At 44.2% G+C, this 27894-nt stretch overlaps 1 protein-coding gene across 10 annotated transcripts in view; it reads left to right on the top strand.

Annotated features, from left to right (window-relative positions):
* Nucleotides 1-9476: 9476 nt before the first annotated feature.
* Nucleotides 9477-27894, top strand: part of ppp1r12a (protein phosphatase 1, regulatory subunit 12A) — a 40868-nt gene continuing 22450 nt past the window's right edge. For all 10 annotated transcript variants that reach the window (XM_068717229.1, XM_068717237.1, XM_068717234.1 and 7 more), the window contains exons 1-3: nucleotides 9477-9812; nucleotides 24726-24856; nucleotides 26848-26966. In XM_068717229.1, coding sequence (XP_068573330.1) covers nucleotides 9576-9812; nucleotides 24726-24856; nucleotides 26848-26966 — 487 coding nt within the window. In that variant the 5' untranslated portion in view covers nucleotides 9477-9575. The remainder of the gene's footprint in view (nucleotides 9813-24725; nucleotides 24857-26847; nucleotides 26967-27894) is intronic.

The raw sequence follows: 27894 nt of genomic DNA, 5'->3' as shown, positions 1-27894 counted from the left end.
CACGACACTGATGACTTCATTGAGCTGAAATAAGGCTTCCATCCATCAGGACCTGGAAAGGCTTGTTCTAAAAGATAGGGTTTCCCGAATTGGGAATTTGTCTGATGTACTCACTGATACTTTTTATTTTTTATTTTAGAGTGTTGCTTTCATTTGCGGAACTGCAGCCAAGTTCTCTTTATTTGCGTAACAAAAAGCAGAAATGAAGAGGAAATGCAATATCACGACAACAAGAGATGCAGAAGTAGTCTTTTGCAAGTTGTGTTTGGCTGAGAGTGAAACCTTTTCATTTAGACACTTTCCGCTTACATATCGGCGGGCCCCGCTACATCCTGGCACTTTTTCCACCACAGCTTCTGCGATAGGGGTCAACAACCGCTTCATGTACACAATGCGTGTAAGTCTAAAACAGATGCCCCCTTTAACCCCACACCCAATCATTTTAGAGCCTCTGCGTGGGCTTTTCCCAGGTGAGCCTCCAGCGCCCGGAGTGAGATGCATCAGGCGTGTGTGGGCGAGCTCTTCACCCTCTCCCCATGCGGCTCCAATCTGTGAGCCATCTGCTGTTATCATGGGGAATGTTCTCTGCACACTTCATGGACATATATGTACCAGGGCTTTGACATCTGTGCTATATTTAGCACCGGCCCGCCAATGGAGGTTGTTATGATGATGTCACGCAAGCTCTCAAAATACATCTGATTGTTTATCTTGTGCTACACTTACTGCCTGCTTTTCATGTTGTGTTTGTTTGTGTGTATTCATATATCAAACTGGATTTTTTTTTTGGGGGGGGGGGGCTTTAAGGTGTTCTCAAAATGTCATCTGAGCCTCACAAACTGGTTGATTTTAATTCTGTCTTCATTACATCAAAGTGATGATATTTAAAGGAATAGTTTTACATTCTGGGACATAGAATGTTTTGCTTTCTTGGAGCGAGTTAGGTGAGATGATTCATACCACTCTCAAGGTGTAACTTGTTAACTGGGGAGCTTTAGAAGTGTTTTGTTACCTTTGGCAATGGAGAAAGGCAAGCTATTCCCCCTTTTCCAGTCTTTGTGCTAGGCTAGGCTAGGCTAACCAGCTGCTGCCTCCCGCTATATATTCACTCTACAGATGTAAGTGTGGTATCAATTCTCTCAATTAACTTTCGGCAGGAAAGAAAATAAGCACAAATTTCCGAAACTTCAAACTATTTCTTTCAATGTGGTCAGACTGAGGTTAGCGTTGGGAGGTTGGTTACTTAAGGAGAAAGGTTACTTAAGGAGTCAGGACATGAGGCTGGAAAATCAGTCTACCTTTGGGGCACCAAGAGCATTGAACTCTGAACATTTTGGTATGTTTCCAGTACACCAGAGACAAAACTGGCATATGCTGATCCCATGTGACAGGTGAGTTGTGCTCTGTTCTCTCTGTGTTTGGAAGCTCAGACATTGGAAAGGGGAAGTCACCCTTGAGGTGTTTTGAGGGGGTAAAGTAGACTCCAACACCCCCTCCTGCTTTCCCCTCGCCATCCCATCAGTCCCACCCCCTCTATCATCCTCCCCTCCGGCTCAGGTAAGAGCAGACCGGAGCTGTCGACAGGTACCACATGTGATGAACAGCGTCAGTCGTCACCTTATCAGCTGCGACACAGCCACACCTTGCTGTGAGGCCCATGCCTGGCAGATAACGCGGCTGAATAGTTTAGGTCAATGCAATTGACAGTTTCCCAGAACACCAGACAGCGTGTCATAACAGGTGGCCAACCTCGTCCGCAGTGTTCAAAATGCATTTAATTTACATTCCTCCGGATGCACTTTGGACTCCATTATTTTAATATTGCCACTAGAACTGACTTGACCCAATTTATTGTGTACTCTAAATTGAATCTACATCACAGATAGCAGTTCACTGATTAGGCTCCCATCTCTGTAACAAAAAACAAATAGAGACATTATATAATGCCTCATTTCCACTGGTTCAGATCAACTCAACTCAACTCAATTTTGGTAGCAGGTGCTTTTCTCTATTTCTTTTTCCACTGCAGCTAGTACCCCCTCAGTGTCTATGGATCATTCAATTGGCAACCAAAAAGAGGAACTTCTGCACTTCGTCAATTGTGCGGAGTAGTGTAGTTTTGCAGGCTGCTATTTAAAAACAATCTGAGTCGAGTGAATAAAAAGATTGTGGGCGGTATTGATTGGTTACTTCTTTTTTTTTTTTTTTTAAATTAGCAGCTTTGTGTGCAGGATGTCCAGTGTTGCGCATGTGACAATTCTCTTTAACCAATCGCCAGTCTGCAATGTTTTAACTCCACCCTCTAGTATCTGCTCAGCTTGCTTGGAACCTCGACCGAGGTGACGGCAAAAAAAAGGTACCAGGCACTGCCAAGAACTTTTGCTAATGGAAAACCAATTGAATTAATTGAAATTGACCAATTTACCATTCAATGGAAATGCGGCATTACGTTATAAGAGATCCGTGGAGGTAAATCTATACTTAAAGTGTACTTTACATGAGATTACTTCTAGCCTCAGAGGGTATAATTGATTTTCTTCTTCTCTGTTTCCTGCGATTACGCACCCACCAAAGAACTGTGCTTGAGGTGTCAGCTTGCAGAAATACACATCCCTTTGATGTAACATTACAGGTCATCGCGCATAAAATCTTGTTGAAATCCAGCCAAACATACAGTGCTGCTCTAAAGTTGCATTACCTGCTGTTTTTGAGTGACAAATTCTTGATATCTCTTTTCCTGCAGGCTTTATTCTAGCTCATACAGTGCGCTGCAGAAGTTAGTGCTGATAGTACTGTCAGATGGCTGCATAAAGGGTAATAATCATATGTGGGTGGCTTCACTGCAAGAGGGAGAGTAGCACAAGTAACACTTATCTATTTTTAAGCCGCTGCTTGAGGGCCTCCTTTGTGAAGTGTGTGGATGGAGCTTTCTGTGCGATAGGGGAGTTAAAAGCTGGATTTTCAATGCTGGTCGTAATTCTTGTTTAATTCGGGTCTGATATTGACTTGATTTGCTCGCTTTAAAGACAATTATTGCCAGATAGCCTTTCATGGGTTTTCTGGTGCCCCTCAGAAAATGCAATCCATGTATTCGAAGGTATCTCTGGATCGCTGGCTGAAACACACTGAATATGATTGATGCTAGTCACGGGAAACACTGTATCCATTGTAACTGGCAGTAGATTTTGGGATCACCGAGGTCGTGGGAGATGAGCACAGTTAGGAAATAAGATATTTGACACCTGTTAATTGAAACATGAACCTGTCCGCATATGAAGCGTCCTGAAGTACTGCTCATGACAAATGAGATGGTCTGTGACCTTTCACCTCAGAGAATGCACCCCCATGGGCTTGCGCCCCCTGATCATCCACAGGGTTGAGTGCAGTTCACAATGTGTTAGTGCTATTTAAACATGATAGCGCCGAGGCTTTAAAGACTGAATGCGGCTCTGTTTTTCCGCTCATGCTTCTTTTCATCAAGGTGAATGGAAATAATGAGGGCAGAGGGTTTCAATGGCTAAATCAAGAACTCTAAAACAGGAGAACAAGAGCTTTAAAATGATCTGAGAGATCAATAGAGCTAATATGGATGTATGGCAGTATTCTTTTCAGTTTACATGGAAATCATTTTGTGGAACCACAGAAACTGCATTGTACTTTAATTAAATTGATTTGTTATTACAACAAAAAGCTCAAAAAGTGTATGATCACAAATTAATAAAAGTATCTTTTACAAAAGCCCCTATCTGGGGCCAGTGTTTGGTTTGTCCGTTCTGGGCTACTGTAGAAACGTGGAGGTGCATCGTGGCGGACTCCGTAAAGAGTGAGGAGCAGGTTTGTATGTAGATTAGAACGGCTCTTTTACACTAAAGAAGACATATTTATTCATATTATTTTGGGGCAATAGATCCCCCTAAATGCTATACACACTGGCCCTTTAATGCAAAACACATGCCCATATACACAACAAAGACTAATATAAGACCTAATAAGACCCAATACTACAAGGACTTTTACTAGAAGATATTAAATTTGACCAGCTTCAGCTGATTAATCCTCATATTTGCTTTGAGGATACTGACCTCCATCTCATATTGGAGTCACTTTACAATGGGATCTCTTAATGGCCAGTACAGACAGGAGATGTGAAGACTGTTTGATGTGAACCTATCCTTAACTTTCAGTTGCTGCTGATCGTTTGTAATCTTGTAATCTGTTTCCTTACAGGCTCCTTCACAATCTTGGTCATCGTTTTAAAGACATAAATCATGCTAATCTTCATCCGGCTGGAACAAATTGATGATTTTTTTTTTTTTCCATGGCTTGCGTGGCTGGAATGATTCATCGTAGCTTTTAGCAGTAACCTATAACAGGCTTCACCGCAGCTCCAGATTTTGGCCTATTATTAGCCTCTTTTCTCTAGGAAACAAGGTCACTCAAATAGCCTTGTCTTATTAGGCTGTCACGATTCATTTGGCCTTAAAGAAACACACACATCCCAGATTTAAATATGCCTGCATCACACACTAACACCACCGTTCATTTGCACATAACGCTGTCACCAAACATTTGAATTGAGTTTGCACAATCAAGCATCCATTGCTGTCATATTGCCAACATATCGGCCCGAGATTTACAAGAGCAGAATCAAGTGATGCTCCAGCTGTACAGCCCCTGCTAAGTGAAAGCGGCTGCCCTATTTCTGTCCGGGGGTTAGAGCTCAGCTGTTCCGTCTGGGAGCAGATCACCTCGTGAATACTCCTCAACCCTGCGATGCTTACCAAGACGTCACCTCATGTTTTCACACAGGCCATGGAGAGGCCGCAACGGCTCCGGTCTGTGCGCTTCAGTCCTGACCCAAAAAGTGCTAGTAATCTGTGCAATAATCACATGTGTGGATTCTGTGCGATACATGAGGCGCTGCTGCGACGCCTAACCTATTTGGTCCAAACGATTAAGGGACCTAGACTGGGATTATGGTGCACAAACACACAAAGCGGAACCCAAAGACAAGTGCAGTAAAGCAGCATCCAAAAACCCACAGATCAGGTCGCTGTCATTATTCGTTGAATAAAGACGATAATAATACCAACCTTACCCCACCTGCCATTCATTCAAGTCTCTCCGTTTCTCTGCCAATCGCCGTCTGTTCCTCCACTTCACTGCCTGACACATGATTGGCCTTGGACACATTGGGCTTTCTCGTTGCACTCTCCCTCTAAATACTTTGACAGTTGAAGCCCCCGGCGACATTGGGCGATTAAATCTACACATAGTTAACATGCAGTCAAATAGAGGCCCGTTCATCAGTGATGGACTTGGGTTTGAGCCCAATGCAGCACGACATGTCACCTTGGGGCTTCTGGGAAGAATGTTTTGATATTCCACCCGGCTCTTTCTGTAGACCTGCTAACTCTCGCCTGATACCACAAGCCGGGGCAAGCTCCTCAATCCACCGGTGACTAATTGACAGGGTCTGAAGGGCTGAGCCAGCACTATCGGGGTATTTCTCGACATCACTTTTTAGACGTCCTTTCGATAACATCAAAGCATGACTATTTCTATCTGCTCGATAGCGCTGCTGTCTGGACCTGTATTTTGGGGAAGGAGATGAGTGTGTCGGCGTCGCAGGCGCCAACAACAGGCACTGGGTGACATGGGAGCATGGGAGCCGAGCGTCTGGCTTCTCTCAGATGGGACCGGGTTGTCCACACGTCACCGGTCACCCCTCTGCGAGTGCTGCTTGTCTGGGTCACCTGCACTGACATGCTGGGGGATATGACTACGGTAGATACAGTTACTGTGTGGCAATTCATTATTAGGGTAGTTTCTCTGTCTGTGGCTTTTTTTTGCAGGGCTTCCTAGACTGACACCATTGATAGCTGTTCTGAAATGCAATGTCTTCGTAACAGAAAAACATTAATAAAAACCTATATACAGCATTTTCCCTGGAAATTGGTATTATTATTTATTGCCGATCGCCTCTGTGTCTAGTGTCTTGAAAACAATACAAAAAAACTCAAACTCTAAAGTGGACTTGACTTGATACCACTATACAGACTGATACTTTAAGTCAGATAGTCACCTCCAAATTGCTTTTACCTTGGTGCCTTTCCAGAACACTTGGCATGAACACCTCATCTGGTTTCACAGACCACACCAGAGAACAGTCCTCTCGGAAACACTCAATTAAAGCAGTAAACAAGAGCTTCCTCTGGGGGACGGGTCATAGGTGCCGAGGGACCTGACAGCGATGTCAATGACATGACTTACAGATCTGTCGGTGGGTTTTAATCAGCTCGCTCAGCGGCTGATGACAAACAGTGAGAGTGCGGCGGTGTAATTTTGTGGTACTGATACACTTGAGTCACTCCCAGACACTTTTATCCTCTCAAGGAGCAGGAACAACAGCAAACAGTCATCGGAGATCAAAGCGAAGGGTAATGAAAGACAGGAGTTTGTCCAGGAGTCTCATGACACATGTACTGGTAGGATGATCACAACCGCCTGTCAGGTGATGCTGATGAATGTGGAACGTATATTCCTGCTGACATCCCATCAGTTATAACGAAAAAAAATCCTCATGCATCCTCTGGCGTCACATCAATAACTGCAATTATTTGTCATCACTGAGGTAATTGCAGCTGCTGGGGGGTTACGGCGGGATGCATAAACAGGATGCTTTACTGTACATCCAAGATATTTGTTACGCTGTTGATTGGAGGATAATGCGGGTATACGTCGAGGAGTTTCCATGCCTTTCAGTGCAACAAGAGGCCCCTCTTATGTAACCATGTTGGCATTGTAGATATTAAGCAAACTGTAGGGGAGATTGGAAATATTCAAATCCTTTGACCAAATCCTTTTTTTGTGCATTTTTTCATTTTAAAGTTTGGATGTTAAATGTATTATTAAAATTTAATTTTTTTTGTCCCTAAGTTGTGCAAAATACCAGACTAAAATTCCATGTTTTCTTGTTTGTAGGACATTGAAAATGTCCATGCTATCCCATATTCAGAGCTTGAATATTCAAATGTTATGAAAATGTTTTTTATTTACTTAAAACAACCTTAAAACACTGAATCATAAAGATAAGCACAGTTTTTTTTGGCCTCCGAGTAATAACGCAGTCTGCCAGCTCTAAAACTCGCTTGTGTATCTTACCTACACACACTCTCATGAAGTTGGACGTGGCCCACATGGCTCGCCTTGTGCCGTCAGCCACCGCGAGGTCGGCCCTCCTCGCCGAGCAGCGGCCTGCACATCACTTTCCCTGCAGACCCTCCTGATATCAGCCCACTGAAGCCTCTGGCCAACGACTTCCTGACACTGACGCCGTTGGTGTTCCGCCATCTCTATGACTCAGCAGAACCACCGTAATTTCCCGTGACATTTCTGGAACATTAGGGATCAGTATCAGCTGAGACTTTCCGTGTTTTAACCTTCGTGTTCTGGCCCAGAGTCCCCTAGTGCTGCGGCCCAAGTCTCATTTACTGCATTTGCGGACTATAAATAACTTCAATCTGTCTACCTTCAGTGTCGGTGACATGAGGAATGGTTCTGAAATGGCAAAATTGGGGGTGGCGTGACTTCACACAATGGCTCATGGTCACAGTTGTATAAATGTTTTGGATCATGATTCTGCTTGAACAGCTTGTTATTCAGGAAGTCAACTCCAAGTTCAGCGGGTGGGTGGTATTTAACCAAGCACAAGCAGCATCATTTTCACTTTCTGAAATGCCTTTAACCCCCAGATAACATCATTAGCATCTGTAATGACACTATGTAAAAAAAAATGTAAAAAGAGGGCTGTGTGCGTCTTACCCACAACTTGTGTATGAGGGGGCTACACCCCCCCCCCCCCCCCCCCCCCCCCCCCCCCCCGCTGAGTACACATGGGTGTCTGCCAACAATAACACATGGTGGTGCCAAAATAAAAAACACTTTATGCCTGGCCACCTAGTTTTCACTCCAGGTTGAGTTGGACCACCCTGGTGCTCGAGTCCACTAGACATTCCTAGCACTTCAAGTGTTACCCATCAAATCATTACAGGTACTTTTGTGGTGAGGAGGCTTTTTATTTTCCCAAAGAGAGAGCAATGTGTTTTTATTAGATGTAAACTAAACATGTTACATAGGACATCTTTGGAATAGCGATTTCATTCGAGGCGTTCATGTGTGGAGGAAGTTTTGTTAGCACGCCCATTCCTGCAATGAAAAGAAGAAGGACAAGTCATCTCTGTTTGAAAAAATAACAACTAGAAACTAAGAATAACAATCATATCATGACCAGGAGGGACAGAAATTCATCTTAAACACAACTGATGACAATAGTGACCTCATCTCTGTAAAAAAAAAAAACAGACAGAATGGGAAACTATGACACAATATCAATAATTAAACTATTTCTAAAATGAAGATACTGTTTTGGTTTGTCAATATATTCATGTTTAGTTTTCATTATACCCAATGAATGTGGAAAATGTGTATTAAGAATGATTAGGGTGCAATTCTATGCAATTCAGTCCATTGAAAATGAAGTGCAGAAGCGAGGGCACGGCTGGATGCAGACTTTAGGAAAACTGCAGAGTTCTATATGTTTGTGACATGTAAGGGCTTCATAAGTGCCATTCTTTCTTTATTAATCTACATGATTAAATCTTCTCTGGTCATGCTTAACATTGTCACCTATGGTGCCTTCGGTTTGTTAAATATACCGGATTTTCTATTCTAATGGTTTTGTTGACTGATACATGATTGTTGATAACATGACTTATAGGTATTATTATATAGGTATTATGTAAAATGAATGAGTGATTTTGATGGAATGAATGCTTGATCTATTTATTTCAAACTCAGAGGGTTGCAATTAATAAAAACTTCATGATGATCACAAAAAATAAACAAACAACAACAAATATATTCATGTCTTTCAGCTCTTTATTACATTAATTACATGAAATGCACAAAAACAGTATCGATACATTTCACATTTTTACTTGATGGAAGGATATTTTAATAGAATCTCCAAACATGGTCCAGCATCTCCTAATAACAAAGAAGTCTATTTGACTTGGTGTTTGTGAAGCTATTCATATATTGTAATACCCTATGTTATTGTGACATGATGTGTCATAACTGTTATGGTCTATTTAAAATGGAGCATAGAGGAGATGTTGTGAATACGTTCTACTGTATGTAAAAGTGTCTCTTCTTTCTCTCTGAAAGTGCGTGGAAGCTATTGCTGAATGTTATGTAATATTTTCAAGTACTCTTGTCTTATTTGGTGTCTATAAGGGATTATACCCCTGCTCACTCTCCCCTCATAATCTGCTCATGATGACGTTATACTGCAGCTCCTGAGCTCCAGATCTCGCGAGATTTTGGAAAACAATCATCTCTCTCTCTCTCTCTCTCTCTCTCTCTCTCTCTCTCTCTCTCTCGCTCTCTCTCTCCCTCTCTCCCCAGCCCTCCCTTCCCACGCCCCAGTGCGCTGTGGGATAGTGGCACTATAAAGTATATCCTCTCTCGGAGAAAGATAAGAAGAAGCCCGAGACAGACAGATCAGGAGGGGGATGAAGATGGCGGACGCCAAGCAGAAGAGGAATGAGCAGTTAAAGCGGTGGCTGGGCTCGGAAACGGACCAGGAGCCTCCTGTTCTGAAGAAGAAGAAGACGAAGGTGAAGTTCGACGATGGCGCCGTGTTTCTGGCCGCCTGCTCGAGCGGCGATACCGAGGAGGTGCTCCGAATGCTTGACCGAGGCGCTGACATCAACTACGCCAATGTGGACGGTCTCACCGCCCTCCACCAGGTCTGTGTTGTGCCTGCTGTAGTTGTTAATGTCAGTCATCAATAGACACAAATATATATCGTTGCCCTGGAACACCTGTCAAATGGAAGCCATTCTCATCCCGTTGTTTACCTTCCTTTTTCGACGCAAGAGTAACGATATAGATCAACACACTGGCCTCTCTGTGAGCTTTGGTTGTGGAGTACTTAAATTCAAAACTGTGCTAACTGTGCTTGCAGTGCAATCCACAATGAGCAACAAAGTTAGAAGCTTCGTTTTAAGGACTACTTTGTGCCCCAGTAAACTAGTCTATCCTCCAGTCAGTGGGTGCAGTCTAATTGCTGTACTGCTGCACTTCAAACTGTAACATCGGGTCATTTATATGTTGTCAGTAGTGTTTCTATGGTACATTGGTGTTGTTGTTGTGCCAGGAGCTTAAACACAAATGTTGTCATTGATTGGGTCACTCACTCAGGCAAAACCATTTCCACACCGATGGCTACAACCTGGCTATAGCAGTAAAAGTGGTTTTGTTTTTGACTGCGGCTACTCTCTGGAAGAAGCCAAAGCTAGCTAGCGTTAGTTGTGTACAACGTCACTCGATTACAGGCTGATATTATCCCACCAAGGCCTTAACTGTATACGACACTTATGTAATATATACGTTGTTGACAGCACTGTTTGGTATATTAGCTTAAATGTGACAAAGGGGTGAATTAGTTCAGTGTAAATATCAGCCAAGCGAAATGTATGCTAACGCTACATTAGCTAGGATAAGCTAGCTGTCGTTAGCTGCTATGGGAGGTTTAGCTGATGTTAATTCATTCGTTAGCTAGCTTGAGAAGCGACGTCAGCGGATAACTAGTTTGTCTCCAAGTTTGACGTTGACGTTTGACATGTGTGACAAATAATGTACTATTTCACTGGAATGCCAGCAGTGCTATGCTAACTATTTGCCCGCTAACCACTGGTAGCTACGTTGACTAGCCTCTGTGCTTTCGTAGGCAAATAATGAAAATGGCAGCTCGTTCTGGCTGTCGGTAGTCAGTAACGTCAGGTGCTATCCATACATGAGGCTTTTTGAAACTAAGCATTGGCAAAATGACAGATTATAAGGTTCTTAAATCTCCAGTACAGTGATCGTAATGTTATGGCAGACAGTAGGTGCATTCAAAAGAAAGGGGAGTCCTGATGTGTCGAGTTTGATTGTTCATTATCTGCTGAGCTCCAGATGTGACATCTCTCTACCCTTTACTGTAAAATACACAATACTTGGAAAATATCAATAGTATTCTACATCAGATATAAACTATAATGCTATCGGATCTAGGGACATGTATTACAAATGGAATAAGATTATGGCATATTAACAGTATCAACAGAGTTCAGGACATTGCAATTATGTCTTAGTTACATACCTTTTAGACCTGTAGGACAACAGGAAACCTCAGGTATTTAATTAGCAACTTAATAAATCAAAGTGCCAGTTATTAATTAGAAACAACCCATGCAACAGTGCATGCCTTCTCCACCCATTTGTTTTGATAGCAAATGCTTAAATGATTTAAGAATTATTCATAGAATTCTTATATTTAATGCTTGCATAAATTTCCAGTGATGTCACCTTATTAGTCATGCCCACATGTGCTGTGTTAGTAAGCCGGAGCACTGCTAATTGCACCACCATGCTACACGGCACGCTTGTATCTCCAAGACTTTGTTGCACCTATTCCAAGTTTTGAAAGTATGTTTTCTGAAATGTGTCATTAGCTTTTATCTTTGGATGATGAGTTGATTTTATTTGTATACATATTTGCTCCGTGCGCTTATTAATGGCGTGGTTGAATCGACCATTCTTTGTGCTCAGAATCTGTTATTATGAAATCTGAACTTACCCCCCCCCCCTTACCCCCTGCATCGCCTTGAAGAAGGCGATGCAGCGATTTCTGTTTATAGCACTAGGAGGAGAGGGGCAGTCGGTCAATCATATGTCTTTGTTTTGCATTTGACGAAGCGTACACCACTGGTCATTTTGACGGTTTCTTTTTGTGCATAAAGTGCACTGCCCTATTCTGTAGAATGACTGACCTCTGGCTTTGTTGGGAAGTGTGTCATGTTGTTACACGAGGACTCTCTCCACAATAGGTGCAGCGATATCACTCCCAATGCTGGGTGGTGACCAGCGCAGGTTTATAAATACCACCGCCACAAGTTCTCCTAACTGGGTTTCAGGAGATGATACTAAGTTTGGGTATGACTCACAGTCTGCAGCTCTGCTTTGTAGTGCAGCCCTGGCATGATCTCACATCTAGGCTAGAGGTTGTGTCGCTATGCCAGTCGTGGGCCTTCTGTCACCTAAAAAAACACCGATTTGTTGCAGAAGCACCTGTAAACGTGGATCACCCTTCTGTGTGTGTCGCTACAATGATGAAGACCATTACAGGCCCGTGGACGTTGTTAGTAGCCAGGGTTAAGATGTCGACTTAATATAGCGTTACAGATTTTCACACGAACACAGACTGCATGGATTCAGGTGGACGGTAAAGAGGATGCACCAGCGAACGAGGGGTCCGTCAGACGAGTGGAGAATCCAGATCTGGTCTGCTAAATTCGCCTCAGAGAGTAGCATTCCAGGTCCTGTCGTCCAAGCCCGTACATTCCTCACATGACAGTCGCTTGAAACCACGGCAAAGAGAGAGCGGAGCAGACATTCCTCAGCTGTCACCTAAACCCCTCCCCTCCAGTCATTCTCTCTCTGGCGCGCTACTCCCAATACAACGCCAAGGCCCAGCTGAGTGTCGCCCACTGAGCTCCATCAAGGCAATTAGTGCGGAGGTAACCGGGTGCTTTGTCGCCTCGCACAAGGAAAATCTCCACGCTGACCCACACCTGAACTTTTTTTTTTTTTTTGTCTTTAGCGTTCAGAGGCCCGTGTTGATCCCCCCCCGAGCACCGAGGTGACAAGACTCAGGCCAGCTTAACATGTCAGAGTAGGGTATTACAATGCCTTCGCTCTGTTGACATTACACACCCTCATTACGGCCCTGAAGTCTATGAACATTATCTTGCACTGTCTCCATAACAACGACTCGGGGAAGGTTGCCAGTCACTTGTGTGTTGGTGGATTTGCATGTACAGAGTGGGAGGTTGCATAACAGGCTGAGCAGAGAAAGAGAGTCTCTGGCAGTGCTCAGAGAATCAATTTCATAGGATTTTGTAATGGAACAATTTACAGAGCTTGTGGTGGAAGACGGTGAAGTGGCATCCGTCATATTAACACATTACATAATTGCCATGGATCTCTCACTACAGATGAGACCGGCCCTGAGATTCTCAGCTGTGCCTTTTGACATGTCCCTGTCCTTCTGATCATGGTATCCTCCTGTCTCTCTGCCTGAGGGAGGAAAACCCTTCCGTCTCATGTGGAGAGGCCCCTCGGCTAAAACAAGCAAAGCATCACGTTGCAAAAGCGCAGATCTTCCCTGTTACTCTCACCTGTTTTGCTTGTTTCTTTACAACCGGTCAGTGTCTTATCGAGACAGGCTTAATCCACAGAAATCTGTCGGGGCTCTAGCTTCCTGCCGAATAACTCTCAGATCGGACCGTTAAATAAAGACTACCTCGACTTACTATTATCGTTTGAGGTTGAAACGTAACGCACAGCGCTGTCATCGTCTTCCCAGCAGCTCGTGGGCTTTTTCGGGGTGTACAGCATGTGGCCTAAAGTGAGCCCAGATGACGATGCTCTTTTGCATTGTGGTTTAATTAGGAAGCCGACTGATATTTGGTGCTTTCCTGCTAAGCATTGTAAATCAACTGCCTTTTGATGTGCATGATCTAAAGCAACATCCATGGGGTCTTTTTGACTGGTAGTGAATTTTTTTTTTTTACTTTCAGGTATTTTTAGGAGGGGAGCCAGATGTTCTTCTCAGTAAAGAGAAGCTCTTGTGTCGCACATTTGTTGTGTAGACTCACACAATTGAGTACTTTTATACAAACTTACTGTTGAACATCAAGGTCCAGGTAGTTTAGAAATAACTCAGCCTGACTGCAGCCTTTCAGTCGAGCTGTTGTTCACCGGTGAAGTGTTATTGTGCCCTTTGAGGCAGATTTGTGAATTGTGAAATTGGGCTATATAAATAAGATTGACTTGACCACTTAGTGCCAGGTTGTCCTTTTTCTTTTGTTGGATTGGTGCAGACAACTTGTCTCTTAGCTGCTATGACATAACCAGCAGAAGAGTTATTGTTGGTGAAACGGGCTTTAAAGTCGACGTGATGAACGTTAAACTACATTTTAAAATGTTGGCTCAGTGAAATGAAAAGGTGTCATTGGGTTTTTATGGTAAACTATTCCAGGATTTAGACTGCAACAGGATCCCCGTGCCCAACAGTTACTGCCTTCTTCAGCCACTTGATATCTGCTCATTTAGAATAAGTCTTTTTCAGCCTCCAGGTTCTTTGTTATGGTTTAAGGCCGTCTTACAGTAGCAGCTAGTCACTCATGCATTTCTAACATATTGCAGAATACATTATGGTGCAGCTTAATAATTCATGGTCTGGAATCTAGACAGTCTAGATGTTATTGTTCTTTGTCTAGCACGAATAGTTAACAGCCAGTCCTCCTTGAATGTGATTTCTAGCTATTGTCATGTTTTGGTGTAATCTATTTACTGCTTTCCATATGAGTCATGATTGTGTATCATTGCTAATGACACACCTTTGTTTGTGATCTCTGGTGTAATGTGGTTCAGTTCAATGCAGACAGGAAAATAATCTTTATTTTATTTAGCCTATTGGTGCCATTCATTCATTCTGATGAATGATCGACTTCTCAAGTAATATCAGTCTTCAGGGTACAGTAGAGAAAAATGTTATTGCATCATGAATTTATTAACCACATGAACCAAAACAGGTCTTGCAGAAGTAATTTGAGATCAAGCAGATGGTAAGAGCAACATTGGGAATACAAGAGAGGAAAAACCATGTCTGCATCATTATGGATTAAAGCCAACCAAGCCATGATGCAACAGCACAAACAATAGTTGATGGATAGTGCAGTTAGATTAAGGAATGTTTTATTCGATTTTCCACCAGCAGCTGGTTTGTGTGACCAGTGCTGAAGGTGGTTACATGTGTGAACTTTTACACAGCACATGTCGCTCTGAGCTTCTGTCAGTGTAGTTGCACTTAAGATCCACTAATCTGAGATAAACACGATGTCCTCATTTTCATTCCTCACATAAAAGAAAAGGTCATGTTGAATTCCGGTCCGCAGTGAATCACAGTAGCGCTGTTGTAACCTCAGGCTGCTCGATGATTGAGAGCGATCATTTTAGAACCCGAGCCCCGGAACATGTATACGTTACCTGTGCATAATTGGCAGGTCTCTCCTTTTGTGAAGCTGGCCCCGCTCACTGTTTCATTCAACATTTCTTACCAACCCCATAATCAACAGCAGGAAGTCCTTGTGCTGCTTTGCGCGCCAATGCTCTGCAGCGTGCCAGGTCATCTGCTGATTGTGACACGTCGGTGTTGTTTCCTCGCGCGCAGTGTCAACATGTCAACTTTTGAAAATAGACAGCCACTGCGTGAGCTACATGGGTTGGAAGGATTGTAAAAGGTCTTGCAATGGAGTTGCTTTGGAAGAGTTCATAACAGCTGTTTATAGTAGCTGAACATGTGTTAAATGGATGCGTATACACTTGAGTGTTTCTAACTCACTGGGTTTGCTGAGAAGTTACACATGAAACTGTTAAGCCTTTTATAGAAAGGAAAGTATTGATTTCCTCTGAAACAGAAAACCGTGCATGCAGCAGCGGCTGCTCCGTTAGACTTTCATTTTGACGGACGGTGCTGCAAAAAAATGAGTTTAACTGTTGTATTTATGACACTGCCGTGATCATGCATAGCAGATATTCCAGAGGATCTGGAACAGTGAGGGTTCTCTGAAGTATGTCGGACGAGCCTCGCTGCAGGTTGGAACTGGTTTGGGGTCGTACGGAGAATTCCTCAGGAGAGTGAACCTGCTGCCACGTATGTGATCTGCGCTGTCTTAACAGCGAGGCTGTGGACACAGACTTGACCTTGCACTAAAGCACATTTGATGTATATGCATGTCCCACCAAACCTTTTCACCTGATGCATTTATTCCATCGAAAAATGAGCCGTTGATTTCACACCAAAGGCTGTCGTGTTTCATCGCTTCCTTTCTGCTCAGAGCGTTTTTGATGATGAAGTTGGAGCTCTTATCCCTGCATTGTGGATGAGAAATAACATGCGAGCGTAATTGCCTGTTGGGACGTTTGTGTAGAGGAAGCTGCCAGGTGCCTCAGCAGATTACTGCCCACTGCTTGCTTTTCCAAGCCGTGCATAGTATCGAGCTGCTGTGAGATGTTTGTGGGATGACTTCAGCTTGTTGTTTTTTTTTTTGTTTCCCACCCCGTGGCACAGAGTGTCTGTCTTCTACTTAAGCCAGGTCTTCTTGAAGCCATCCCGCTGTTGTTTGCTCGGCGGCATTCACATGTCTCATGCTGAGTGTTGTTTTTTTTTTTGGTTTTTTTTGTGTGTGTTTTTTTTTTTTTTATGAGCTGTTTTTGAAGTGAAAACACCTGGACCCAGAGACCGTGAATTCCTCATTGTCTTACGGAGCAGCGAGTGCAATTAAGGCAGAGAGCGCATGTCCATTTGTTTGTCTGTGGAAGGGTGAGGTTACATTCTTTCCATTCATCTTCAAAATGGCTGCATCTTCAGCGGACACGATGAGGGATAGAGGTAAACACAATCTACACTTTGTGTTCTTGTTAAGCCCGGAGATGCAGAACAGGATATCCTTACAGTCTCAGTTATTACACGTCTGTGGCTTCTTTGATAGTGCCAATACAACAAAACTGCTTATCCTACAATCTCGCATACATCACCAGTAACGATACCATCGTACCGATGCAACATTGTCTAATATCCGCACCACAGGCCATGCTAACATATTGCTGTATAGTATAAGGCTCTTCCTTTTCGCTTAATTGGCATCGATTCTTCTTAGCGCTGATCCATGAGCGGCCATGAGATTGAGTGAAGCTGCTCTCTGCTGTGAAGCTACCCCATTAGTGTGCATACGGTGAATAAAGTGCATGCAAGTGATGCTCTTCCTGCAGATAAACGGCAGTGTCAGTAAATGGGCCGGGGACCATTGAAATGGACTTCTGTTAGCAGCATGGCCTCTGTTAGCTAGATGTTGTTTTTCAATCAGTAGATCTGTTTTTCTAATTTGAATAATCCCAAGTGCTTTCAAACCTTGTTGCACTCCAAATGTTCCTCGCTGGACAATAAAAAGATTCAATTGACGAGGTGAGAGCAGGCTTTTACTGACATCAGCGTTTCCTGCTGGAGCGTTAGTCAACAAAAGGAATATATATATGATAAATTCTCTTAAACACTTTTAACATTATACTCCTTTAATTAGACTGGAAGTAGTGATATAACATATGGTAGAGAAATAATGCTTTTGTTCATCAAAGAGGGGTAACGAAAGTCATACAATTTTAATATCGAGATGTATTTCAAAATAAGAGACGCTGAAATTCATTAGTGTCCACAAATTGAATTTTATCGCCGTGTTTTATAGAGCATAAATGTCAGGTCACTGAGTCCTATCAAGCTGAGATGTTAATTGCCTGTTAAATGAATAATTAATGAACCACAACCACTCCTAAGACCCGGGTACGGTCCTCAGTGTCTCGGCCTCTGGCTGTTTTATAGATCATGTTAAACCCTGGTCCACTGTGCAGGAATCTCACTCTGTGATCAACTGATGACAGATTAATCATAGTTTTATGTTTGCTAACCATCTAGAGTATGAGAGGGGTAGTGCTCGTCTGGCGGTGATGGTAGGTGGGGGTCAGGGTGTTGTAGATTTCAGGCCAGAGAGGAACAGGAAGTGGCTGTTTATTTTTCTCATTTCCTCTTTGAGGCTCCACTAGTGAGCCTGCTTCTTCCACTCCCTCTGCTTTTATTCCTGACACCAGCCTCACAGAGACTCATGTTGTCACACAAAGCATACAGCTATGTGCACCACTGCCTGGTCAAATAATCTACCTAAAGCCAGCCAAACACAGATGTATTCTGATCATAGTTGGAAGTCTTTTGGGCCGCACAAGGGTATTGTACTTAAAGTGTAGATCACACTGTATTTATCTTATTTTAAAATAAGATAAATGGTCTTGGACTTTCAACATGCGTAGTGATTGCAGTGCCACTCTGGTGACCGTCCATATTTTTCGTGGTTATGGCTATAAATTGGTAGAATGTCTGCGGGGGCCAGACCTCGGCGCCCACACCATCCGTTTAACCTCCCGGGCTCAGCTCGTTGGCATGAGCGGTGGGTGACGCTGCCGGGGGTGGGGAAGAGGAGCGGGGGTGCACTGTGGACCGTTGTCAATGCCTCTTTAGTCGACCGACTGTCAGTGACTGTCCTTCGTATAGTAGCCTCCACATAACGCTTCTATTATATGGAAATATTCTGCCATCTCTCCGTGGCTGCCCGACCTCGGTGCCCCCTCTCTCGCCTTTTGGACCCCTCACATGGAAACTAATTTGGCTCTCTCAAGTGGGGCTATTGTTTTGGCTGCTGAGCGAAAGCCCAAGTGAAACATACAGTTACAATCTCGCCGGCATTTTTTTTTTTTCTTTTTTTTTTTTTTTTCTTTTTCTTTTTCTTTTTCTCCCCCTTCCCCTCTTCGTCAATCCTGGTCTTCTTTTTCCATGGGAATCCCAGGGCCATATATGGTCGTCCTCGGTAGCAGAGGCTGTGTGTGTGCATGTGTGTGTGTAGTCTGGTTACAGCTCCCAACAGAGCTCATCTAGCGGAGGGACCCAGCTGGTTGCCCTGCAGCGCTCTAACCCCCCCCCCGTACCCTCTGGCCTCATGAACCCTGCCAAAAGCACAGGAGCTGTGAGCTCTTTGTCTCAGGCGTAAACACACACAGATGTACACCTTTCACACTAAAGTCTCACACAATTCTAGATTTTAAACGGTTGTTCCATTTCCAATAGCATGTTCACTTTCTCACCACGTCTTTCATTGTCTGGGCTGATTTTTGTCTTAACGCGCACATGCAGACGCACTAACGCGCTCATACTTACATGCAGGCGGTAAGAAGGAATTCCTTTTGTGGAAGTGGCTGCGCGCCTCTGAGCCGATGACGTCGCCCAGCGAGGAGTGGCCAAAGCGCTGATGCCTGAAGAGCCCCAAGGCTAGGAGTATTACTTATCTGGGAATTTCTCCACTGGTATGCTCGTCCAGGACCTCGCCGCTTACTAGGTTTTGGGTGACTGCAGATAGACGTCGTACTACTATAGAGAGACGGAGAGGAGTGAAGTCAGAGGGAGGCCGGCTCTGAGCTCCAGAGGAGGCTGCTTTTGTTGTCAACACTGTTGCTTTATGTGGGAGAAAAAGTACGGCTGTACTAAGCTTTGTTGTGGATGCCTTAAGCGAACAAGCCTCTCCATTTTGTACATGCAATGTTTGAGTAACCTTATACCACAATACCCAGATCATGTTTTGGCTTTACTGACTATCATCCATCTCACTCCAGACATGTTACCCCCCCACCCCCACCACATAACACGAAGAAGAAAACTGGCAAGGGCTCACTGAAAGCACCAGATGATTGCAAGAAATGGCAAAAATTTGCAGAAATTGTTTTAATATGTTTTCTTAGCAACAATGGTAGTGATATCACCCTTCTTGCCATGTTTTTAAAGGTGCTTTAATCACAACCGAAGTGAGAGTGGCTCAAGCCTTCTGCGGTTTGGGGGTTTGAACAGCTGTCTCTCTTCTCCCCCCCCCATCGCCGTGTTAATCTCTGGGTTTGTTGCTGTTGTAGTTTTACGTTTAGTGACTGTAGCGTAATCCACAGACATCTCTGCGGGGAGTTTTCATTGGGACTATTTATTCAGTGGAAGGTTCAGTTGGTCTGTGGATTATCCTGAGGAATCTGGACATTGTTTCTGGAAAGACATGTCTCTATCAAGCTGAGAATGACAGCCACAAACGAAATTCCATTGGCAAATAAAGGCTGGATAGCATCAGGGAACGTAAGGCTGAAAAAGGTTGTCAGTCAAGGGTGATATAGTGGCCGTGCACCATTGTCATTAAATAGTAGAATATCTGCCAGCACAATGGGCTAAGCTGGCTGCCTGTCTCGCTCTCAGCAGTAAAACATGCAGGAGCCACAACCGGAGCGTTCAGCAGCTCGAGTTGGCCATCTGAGGGTGCTACTCTAGGAAGTCAAGGAGGGGAGGGGGCTTCAAGTGTCTCCTTGATGTAGAGTGCTGCTAAATTAAGCTCGGAGGTCTCCGCACGATGGCCCAGGAGATAATAAATCTACTCTTTTATACACACACACACACACACACACACACACACACACACACACACACACACACACACACGCACACGCACACAGTGTAGCGTTACCCCTTTACTATACCATGAAGAAGACTGTCTTTTGAAAATGTTTGCTTGTCTAAGTAACTTTTTCTAGACATTTCTAGATGTTATTCAATAAATTATGTAAATGTGGTTTTAAAGAAGTCATGTAGTCTCTCTAATGTAAATTCTGACGTGCTCGCCATCACATCTGCAGAAACAAAGTGAGTAACCAAACTGTGGATTCACAACGCGTTAGATACCGTTTTGGTGTGATTGGCTTAATATCACCACATCGGCTCTTGTATTTCTGTTAACTGTTCTGTGTTTTTATTGATTTAAACCTGAGTTTATAAGTAGCAGTGGCATCCACATAATCGCTGCAGAAATCTCTTCTTTTTGTTGCCAGAAAAGGTCATGAGAATCGCTCCAGTAACAGCTAGAAGTCATGTTTAAAAACAAAGATGGCACCTCGAGATGCTCCATTCCACAGTGGGCTTTTTGATGTTTCCTCACAGTGGTTTGCTTTTCTGCGCTGCCTTCAGGGGCCGTCCGAGCAACCCCCGTGTGCTTTAAAATGAAGCCTTTTCTCTATTTATTTATGTTTCTTACAAAAGCCTGACGAGGCCTGAACCCATGTTCTCTTTTTTGGGCTTTGTTGTCGTGGCAACAGACTGGCCTCCTTTCTTAGGTGCACGTCATGGGTGCATTTTTTTTTTTTTTTTTGGCTTAGCCCATCTTCTTCTTTGCGGCGCTAACAGGGAGTCGGGCTTGAGTTCTGTACATATTATTTCAGGATTAGACCGCTGCATATGATGGACACTGTATTGTTTCTGTTCTAATCTTCTCCATTTTTATCCCTATTGGCTTCAAAAAGGTTTATTAAGTTAATCTCTTGATGGGTTCTATATTCGTCCCCGGTTAATTGATGAGTGTGAAGCCTTATTTATTGTTGTATCTCAGGGATTTGTAGCTCTACTCTTTTAAAACGTTGATGACAAACACTGTCGAGGTATTTCCATTTATCCAGTATTGATGACTACTGTTGAAATACAAAGGTGAGGCCTGATTACATGTTGATGTGCAAAGTATGTATGAACAGTATGTTTCCCAGTTGTAAGGCCAGTATGTGTGTGTTTTAAATACAGGCTGACTGTCCAGTGACGTCTGCCTGACGTTTATCTTATCGTGCTCCATCAGCATTACACCAGCTCATAAACACAGAAGACACATTTCGTGATATAGAGATCTAGAGTCTAGAGCAAAAGAACATGTTTGTAACAGTTCTCTCATGTGAAATATGACGCTAAGCAGCCTGTCGCACTCTCACGGATCAAATGGGCTCCGTGGAAGCTTTGCAGAAGATCCTGCTACACTGTGGGTTCCTACAAGATAAGGTAGATAGGCTTCAGATAGCCTGTGGTGTCGTGTTTCCGCTTTACAGCGCTGAATTAAAGTGAATCTCACTGTGAAGTCTGTTAAATGTGACATTTCTCTCTCAAGCCTCAAGGAAAATGTTTTAATGATGGCTTCTTTATTTCACAATGTACATTAAACTATGAATCAATCAAATGGACCTTCATGTATCCATTGATTAGGTTAGTAGTGGATTTTTTTTCTAAACTTCCCAGAAGCCCCAGCTTCCATTAGGGAGGTCCTATTTATCAGAAAGGCCTTCAGGGACTCATCCGGTACATCAAGAGACGCCCAACACTCTGCAGCCACATGGTGGTTAGCAAGTCAGTAGTTCTGTCTCTTTGTCAACGCAATGTCTTCAGAACGGCGCGTAGTGCCGTCCGTCTTATTGCCGTCATGCTTTACGCTCTTCTCTGCTCTCAAGCACACCGGCCAAACGGGTTTAAATGGCAACATGTCTGCTTGAGCAGTGAGTCATGACGTGTCTGAATGTCTCTCTGCGAGCGCAGCTCCTACCTGTCGATGCTGAATGTGATTGTGTGAGACCACGATGTTTCTTAACGTAACTTCAATTAGTAGTAAGAGCCTCCTGCCCTGTATAAAGCTTTTTCTCTGTGTGTATGTATATATATATATATATGTATGAACCATGGAGGTGAGTGTGGGGTTCAAAAGCCTCTGCTGCCTCCTTACATCACCTGTCAGCCACACACAATCACAGCCATTAAGGGATTACCTTTGTTGGGCTCCTGATAGCTGCTGGGAGGAGCCAGGCTGGTGACGCACTGCAGAGGGAGGTCACAGCCAACGCTGCTGCGTTCGCCTTAAGGGGCTTGTTTCCATTCCTGGAGAAGGAGAAGACTTTGAAGAGATAATAAGTGTGTGTGTGGGGAATGACTGTGGGGGAGGATTTAGATGAGGACATGGAGGACAGGTTTCAGGTGAGAGGCAGAAAGCTGCAGCGATCCATTTTTATTAAGGAAAGTCGGACTTGACTGATTGACTTTGCCGGACAGCCAGTCAGACGGCTCACTTTCACTTACTGCTTTTCTAATTCAACACCTACCAGTGGCACAAAAGAAAGTAGAATGAAATATAATGAACTGCCCATCCTCCCGCAACCTAAAGGAAAACCAACATGGAGCTTTTCATTACACCGTAGTAGAGTTAAACCGACGTGTGGCCGCTCCTGTTTAGAAGTCTTGGGTGTCCCGGTACTTTATTTGAACCGCAGGTCTTCCTTTTGCTGACGTTCCCAAAGTGTGGACTTGGATGGGGACCACAAGCAGCCATGTGTTGGCACAGAGTAGCCGCGTCATTTGCACTTGATGGTGACGTCCACCTAACAACAAACCCACACGGGTGACATTTCACCAGAGATGAGAGCTGCAGACTGCAGCACTTTCAAAAGCAACATGTCGCGTCGCTGTCTTCTTCCTCCTCGCGTTAAAGTCGGATGAACGCGGGTCTGTTAACAAGTTCATCTGCACCTGGAGCAACTCTGTGCCTGAGCTCCCACACACACAACTAAACCACATCACACACACACACACACACACACACACACACACACACACACACACACACACACACACACACACACACACACACACTGTCAGATAAGCTCAGTGAGGCCTTTTGCAGGCGCTCCTCAGCTCTGGCCATGTACGGCGTTGTAAACGGCCCAAATTTGGACAAGGATTCCAGCCAGAAAGTCGTGTTTCCCGAACGTGAGGCCGCTGTGTGTTCATGTGTATCTAGCAACCCCACGGGAGAGAGCGAGACAGTCCAGGCACTAGTGATGATTGGGGGGGTGGTGGTTCAGTTTTGTTATGGCTAAATGGTGTTACCTGTTGAGCATTTTGGGACAGCTATTTGAGAATAAAGCTTGTTTTCCACTTGAGGACTTTGCAGTTCATCTTGTTATGCGTCGAGTACCTTCTTAACCTCAGGGCCTCGGCACGTACCTAAATGAGAATTGCTCTCCATTTCTGCTTTTTCTCTGTTCTCGTTGTTTTCGATTTGTCTACACTTAAACCGTCAAGTGCTGATTTTAAATGCACAACAGAAACACAAAGTACGCCCACCCACCCCCCCCGGTGCAAATTCTGTTTCATAATGTTGGTAAAATCTCCCACTTCATTCGTCAGAGAATCTTAAAATAGATCCCTCCCACTTGCAGCTGCTATTTATTTCTGTGGGCATCACTGTGTCATCAGTCATATATGGTTTGGTTTGCTGCACAGACAGCTTTCAGAAAATGGTTTAACAGCATTATTGATGGTGCGAAGAGCATCAGACATGGTGCAATGCTAAAGCGCCCACTTCTGTTGTCTTCTGATCCCCTTCGGTGACACTTTGGCATGACATGTTTGTGGGTGGTCTGCTAGCTTTCAATCCAGTGTGTTGACTTCCCCTTTTTGAATGTACGATGTTAATTACATTAAGGGAAATCTCAGATGTCCTCGTAAGATCTGATGCTTGTCCCCAGCACCGGCGAACGGCAGAGCTCCTCATGATTAGGATTCATGTAAATAAAGAGGACAAACTCTGGGGGCAAGATGTCAAGAAATTAAAGCCAGTTTTTTGACTTTTGCACAACCACAGATGTGGATTATATTAAGCGCTTCATCCTCTCAGTGTAAGAGAAGAAAAGCCCAATGTGTTTGTGGTTATTTCAGACGTTTTTTTTTAATTTATCACACGTAAGAAACTATTTGGCTAATCTGCAAAGCTCAAGTAAAAGCAGTCTTTGAAAGTGTTTTTCAAAATGAAATGGCTTGCTGCACACTGCACCTCACCGGCTCCATCAGCAGTACTACGTTATGTGGTATTTCAAGCACCCCTGCTATGTGCAGGCGTTTTGGGAGAACGCTCCGGCTGCCAAAAATTCCCCATCAATTCTGGACGCACGGGGCAATCTATCAGACAATGCAAGCTGCTAACTATAGCTCAGGCCATCACACTGACATGAACTCCTGTACGCACGCACGCACGCACGCACGCACGCACACGCACACGCAGGGCAGGTTCACGCTCCTTACTGCTTGCATTGGCCTTACTCCTCTCCTCTCTATGTCTTTATCTCAGGCATGCATAGACGACAATGTTGACATGGTGACGTTCCTGGTGGAGCATGGAGCCGGCATCAACCAGCCGGACAACGAGGGCTGGATCCCCCTACACGCCGCGGCCTCCTGCGGATACCTAGACATAGCGGAGTGAGTATTGAGAGGCTTCTAAGAAGCGGCCGTATCTGTTTCATCAGGGTTGAGTTCTGCGAACTCATCCTTACATCCTGTTTTTGTATCCTGTTTATTCTCAGATACCTTGTGAACATGTTTCAGTTCAGATTGTGTGTAAATATCTGAGAGGTAAGGTTTCTGTATGAAGGTCCATCTGGTGCAATACAAGCTTGTGTGGATCGTCGAGCACAAAGTGACACGAGGGCTGAACATGGCGAGGCTCCAGCTGAGGTCTGCACCATCCGGTCACCTCTCTGTGCGCCCCCCCCCCCCCCCCCCCATTAGTGACCTCTATCTTTATATTGGTGCTAAGAAGAGTGATTGTCTACTTGCGCGGTGCTATAATCCTATTTGTTTCAGCTCAATAAAATGGGATTTTTGATAAGTTTAAGGTTGCACAGCAGCACACCTAACTGGTTTTGTTGTAATGAAATTAACATTTTTTTTTTTTATTCATTTCATTTGAAGTCCTCAACGGCTGCCAATTGGCGCAACGTTGACTGTTTAAAACGCTCACGGTCGTTTCAGCCAGCGTGCCAGAATCGGAACGTCAGACGCCGTCATTGTCATTCACACACAGTTCTCGTCACATTTTTGTCAGGAGCTGCGGCTCATTTGGAGGCTCAGACGCGCTTTGTTAGATTTATGTATTGAAATATGGAGATATCGGGCCACTGTATCTGGAATGGAGCGCTAGAGTACTGTAGTATTTTCCTGCCCCTGGTCCTTCTTCAGGTCAGACACGACACACAGATGTTATCAGAGGATCTTTAACTGAAGGAGCTCAGTCGTACTCATTGTTCAGCATGTTGGGAGTGTGCTGTGACCTGCTTTACTTCTGTGTTACATTACAGGAACCGGGCTTCAGATTTATTCCCACTAATATTATTTTTATTTTTTTTTAACCGAAAATTAACGAGTGCAACTGGATGTAAGAAGATAAACTTTAGAGTAGTAAAGCAAGTAGTTGCAAGGGAAAAAATGTCTGCATGCTGTTTACGTTGTATTGTAACTTTTCATTCACAAAATGTAGATATTTTAGTGTTAACTTCTGTGTCCAGCAGGCCTCTTGAACAAAGCACAACACTGGGCTAGTATTACAGAAAACAAGACGTTTCTTGTTGTCGCATAATGAATGAAAAGGTCAAGTGGTCGGCCTGATACGGGTGACTAATGGAGAAATCATGTCATAGAGGGAAAACTGACGTGGGTGGTGAGCTCCCAGCAGACCCAATTTGAATCCCAGCATCCTCGTCCACAGTAACGGGAACTCCGGAGCGGGACTCTGAGCCCTCGGTGTCACCACAGCCATCTAATGCTAGGGTTGGTTAGGAATCCCACAGTGGGGCTACACACCACAGAGCCATCAATCCAAGTGGAGTTCACCCAAAATAGGCAGAATAGAAAGTCCAATCAAGGAGACGTAAAGTTAAGTCATAAGCACTGAGCCCGTTTCAAGTGGCGTGTCGGTCTAATGACAAGGGCCCCGAGTCTCACCGCAGCTTTAACTAGAAGCAGCTGAAGTCAAGATGTCGAGGTCTTGAATCTCTGCTGGGGGCAGACAAAGATATAAAGGGTTAAATCACAGAGTGTTAATTGTGTATTTTGGTTGTCTGCTGTTATTTAAAAGGGGGTTTATGGTTTAACTCCTGGTCTGTGAATGGTCGTGCAGACACAGACTTGTGATAATTAAACTAAATCATCTTCAATTTCCGTGAATGTATGTTTGGGTGTTTGTTCCCAAAAGCGACATCACACAGCTCCTGTCCTTCAACTGTTTCCTCAGCAGTTGAAGGAAGCGACAGTTGACTCTACCTCCTCGTTACCTTTTCACCCTGTCGGAGGCGAGAGTAACTGTTCAGTACAAAAAAAAACAACCAGACTTTGGACAAATTTTGAATGACGTTTATACAAATACCTTCTCTGTTCAAACCTAAAACGTATGTGTGTTGTTGTTGTTGTTGCAGGTATCTCATCAGCCAGGGTGCCAGTGTAGGAGTTGTGAACAGTGAAGGAGAGACGCCTATGGACATCGCTGAAGAGGAGGCGATGGAGGAGCTCCTTCAGAATGAGATCAACAGACAAGGTACCGTATCAAAGACGTCATCGACTCTAAACCTCCTTCCCTCCCGACGCAAAAATGCTTCCATGAAAAAAGTATGTAAATGGCAGCATGGCTGGTAGGGGCCCGATGTGTGTTTCATGCACGTACGAGTATGTCGTCTAATCGGACTGTCAGTCACCTACTATTTTATTTTTATTTTTTCTTCTTCCCCACTGGCTTCTTTGAATAAAACTTAAATAATCTAGAAAAAGTGTCCCAGCCGTGTTTTGAGCGCTCGTGTGATGATTCGAAACTGAGAAGTCGAGTCTTTTCTATCTTGGTCCGGGGGGCCATTCTTGAGCTGATGAAAGGCCCTCCCCTACGGTGAGGGGGCCACGCTCAGACGTGTAAACTGGCCCCGGGCCAGAGGGTTGCTCCTCGGCTCACTAATAAAGGTCGGCTGCCTTATTACCCTTTTTTTTTCTGTGGCACCGTTTTAAAGCAATCTCTACGTTGTCTCTCTTTTACCACAGCATGCTGCATTTTACAACCACGGTCATCGATAGTTTACAGTAAGGTGTTAAATGCAATGTCTAAACCGGTCCTGTCAGCCCCATTTAGTAGTATATGATAGGCTTGTACTCTGAGACAGAAGATGCACAGTCTCCATGTAATATTCAGCACAATGCCTCCATTATATTCACACTGTTTTAAGAGCATTGTGCATTAGTGTTTTGCTGTCTAGTATCTCCGGCAACTTTTGAGAAACATGCTTTCTGTGAGCGGTGAGTCACTTCTTTTTTTTAAATCCCAAGTCCCGGTGTTTTCAAAGCACATGGCACCGGTGCTGCTTTTGCATGTCGCGCTCCTTCTCCCCGTTACATAACGACGGCTAGACGAGCGCCCGGCCCAACCTCAAGCATCTCGGGCCAGCGGCGGCTGTCGGCTTTAATTTGCCGGAACGGAGGAG

This window comes from Cebidichthys violaceus, unplaced genomic scaffold (assembly GCF_023349555.1).
Source record: "Cebidichthys violaceus isolate CVI_PGR_0920_01 unplaced genomic scaffold, fCebVio1.0.p SCAF_21, whole genome shotgun sequence".
In the NCBI taxonomy this organism is placed as follows: Eukaryota; Metazoa; Chordata; class Actinopteri; order Perciformes; family Stichaeidae; genus Cebidichthys; species Cebidichthys violaceus.
The sequence above is the reverse complement of the archived record's forward strand: the minus strand, read 5'-3'. Positions and strand labels throughout refer to the sequence as shown.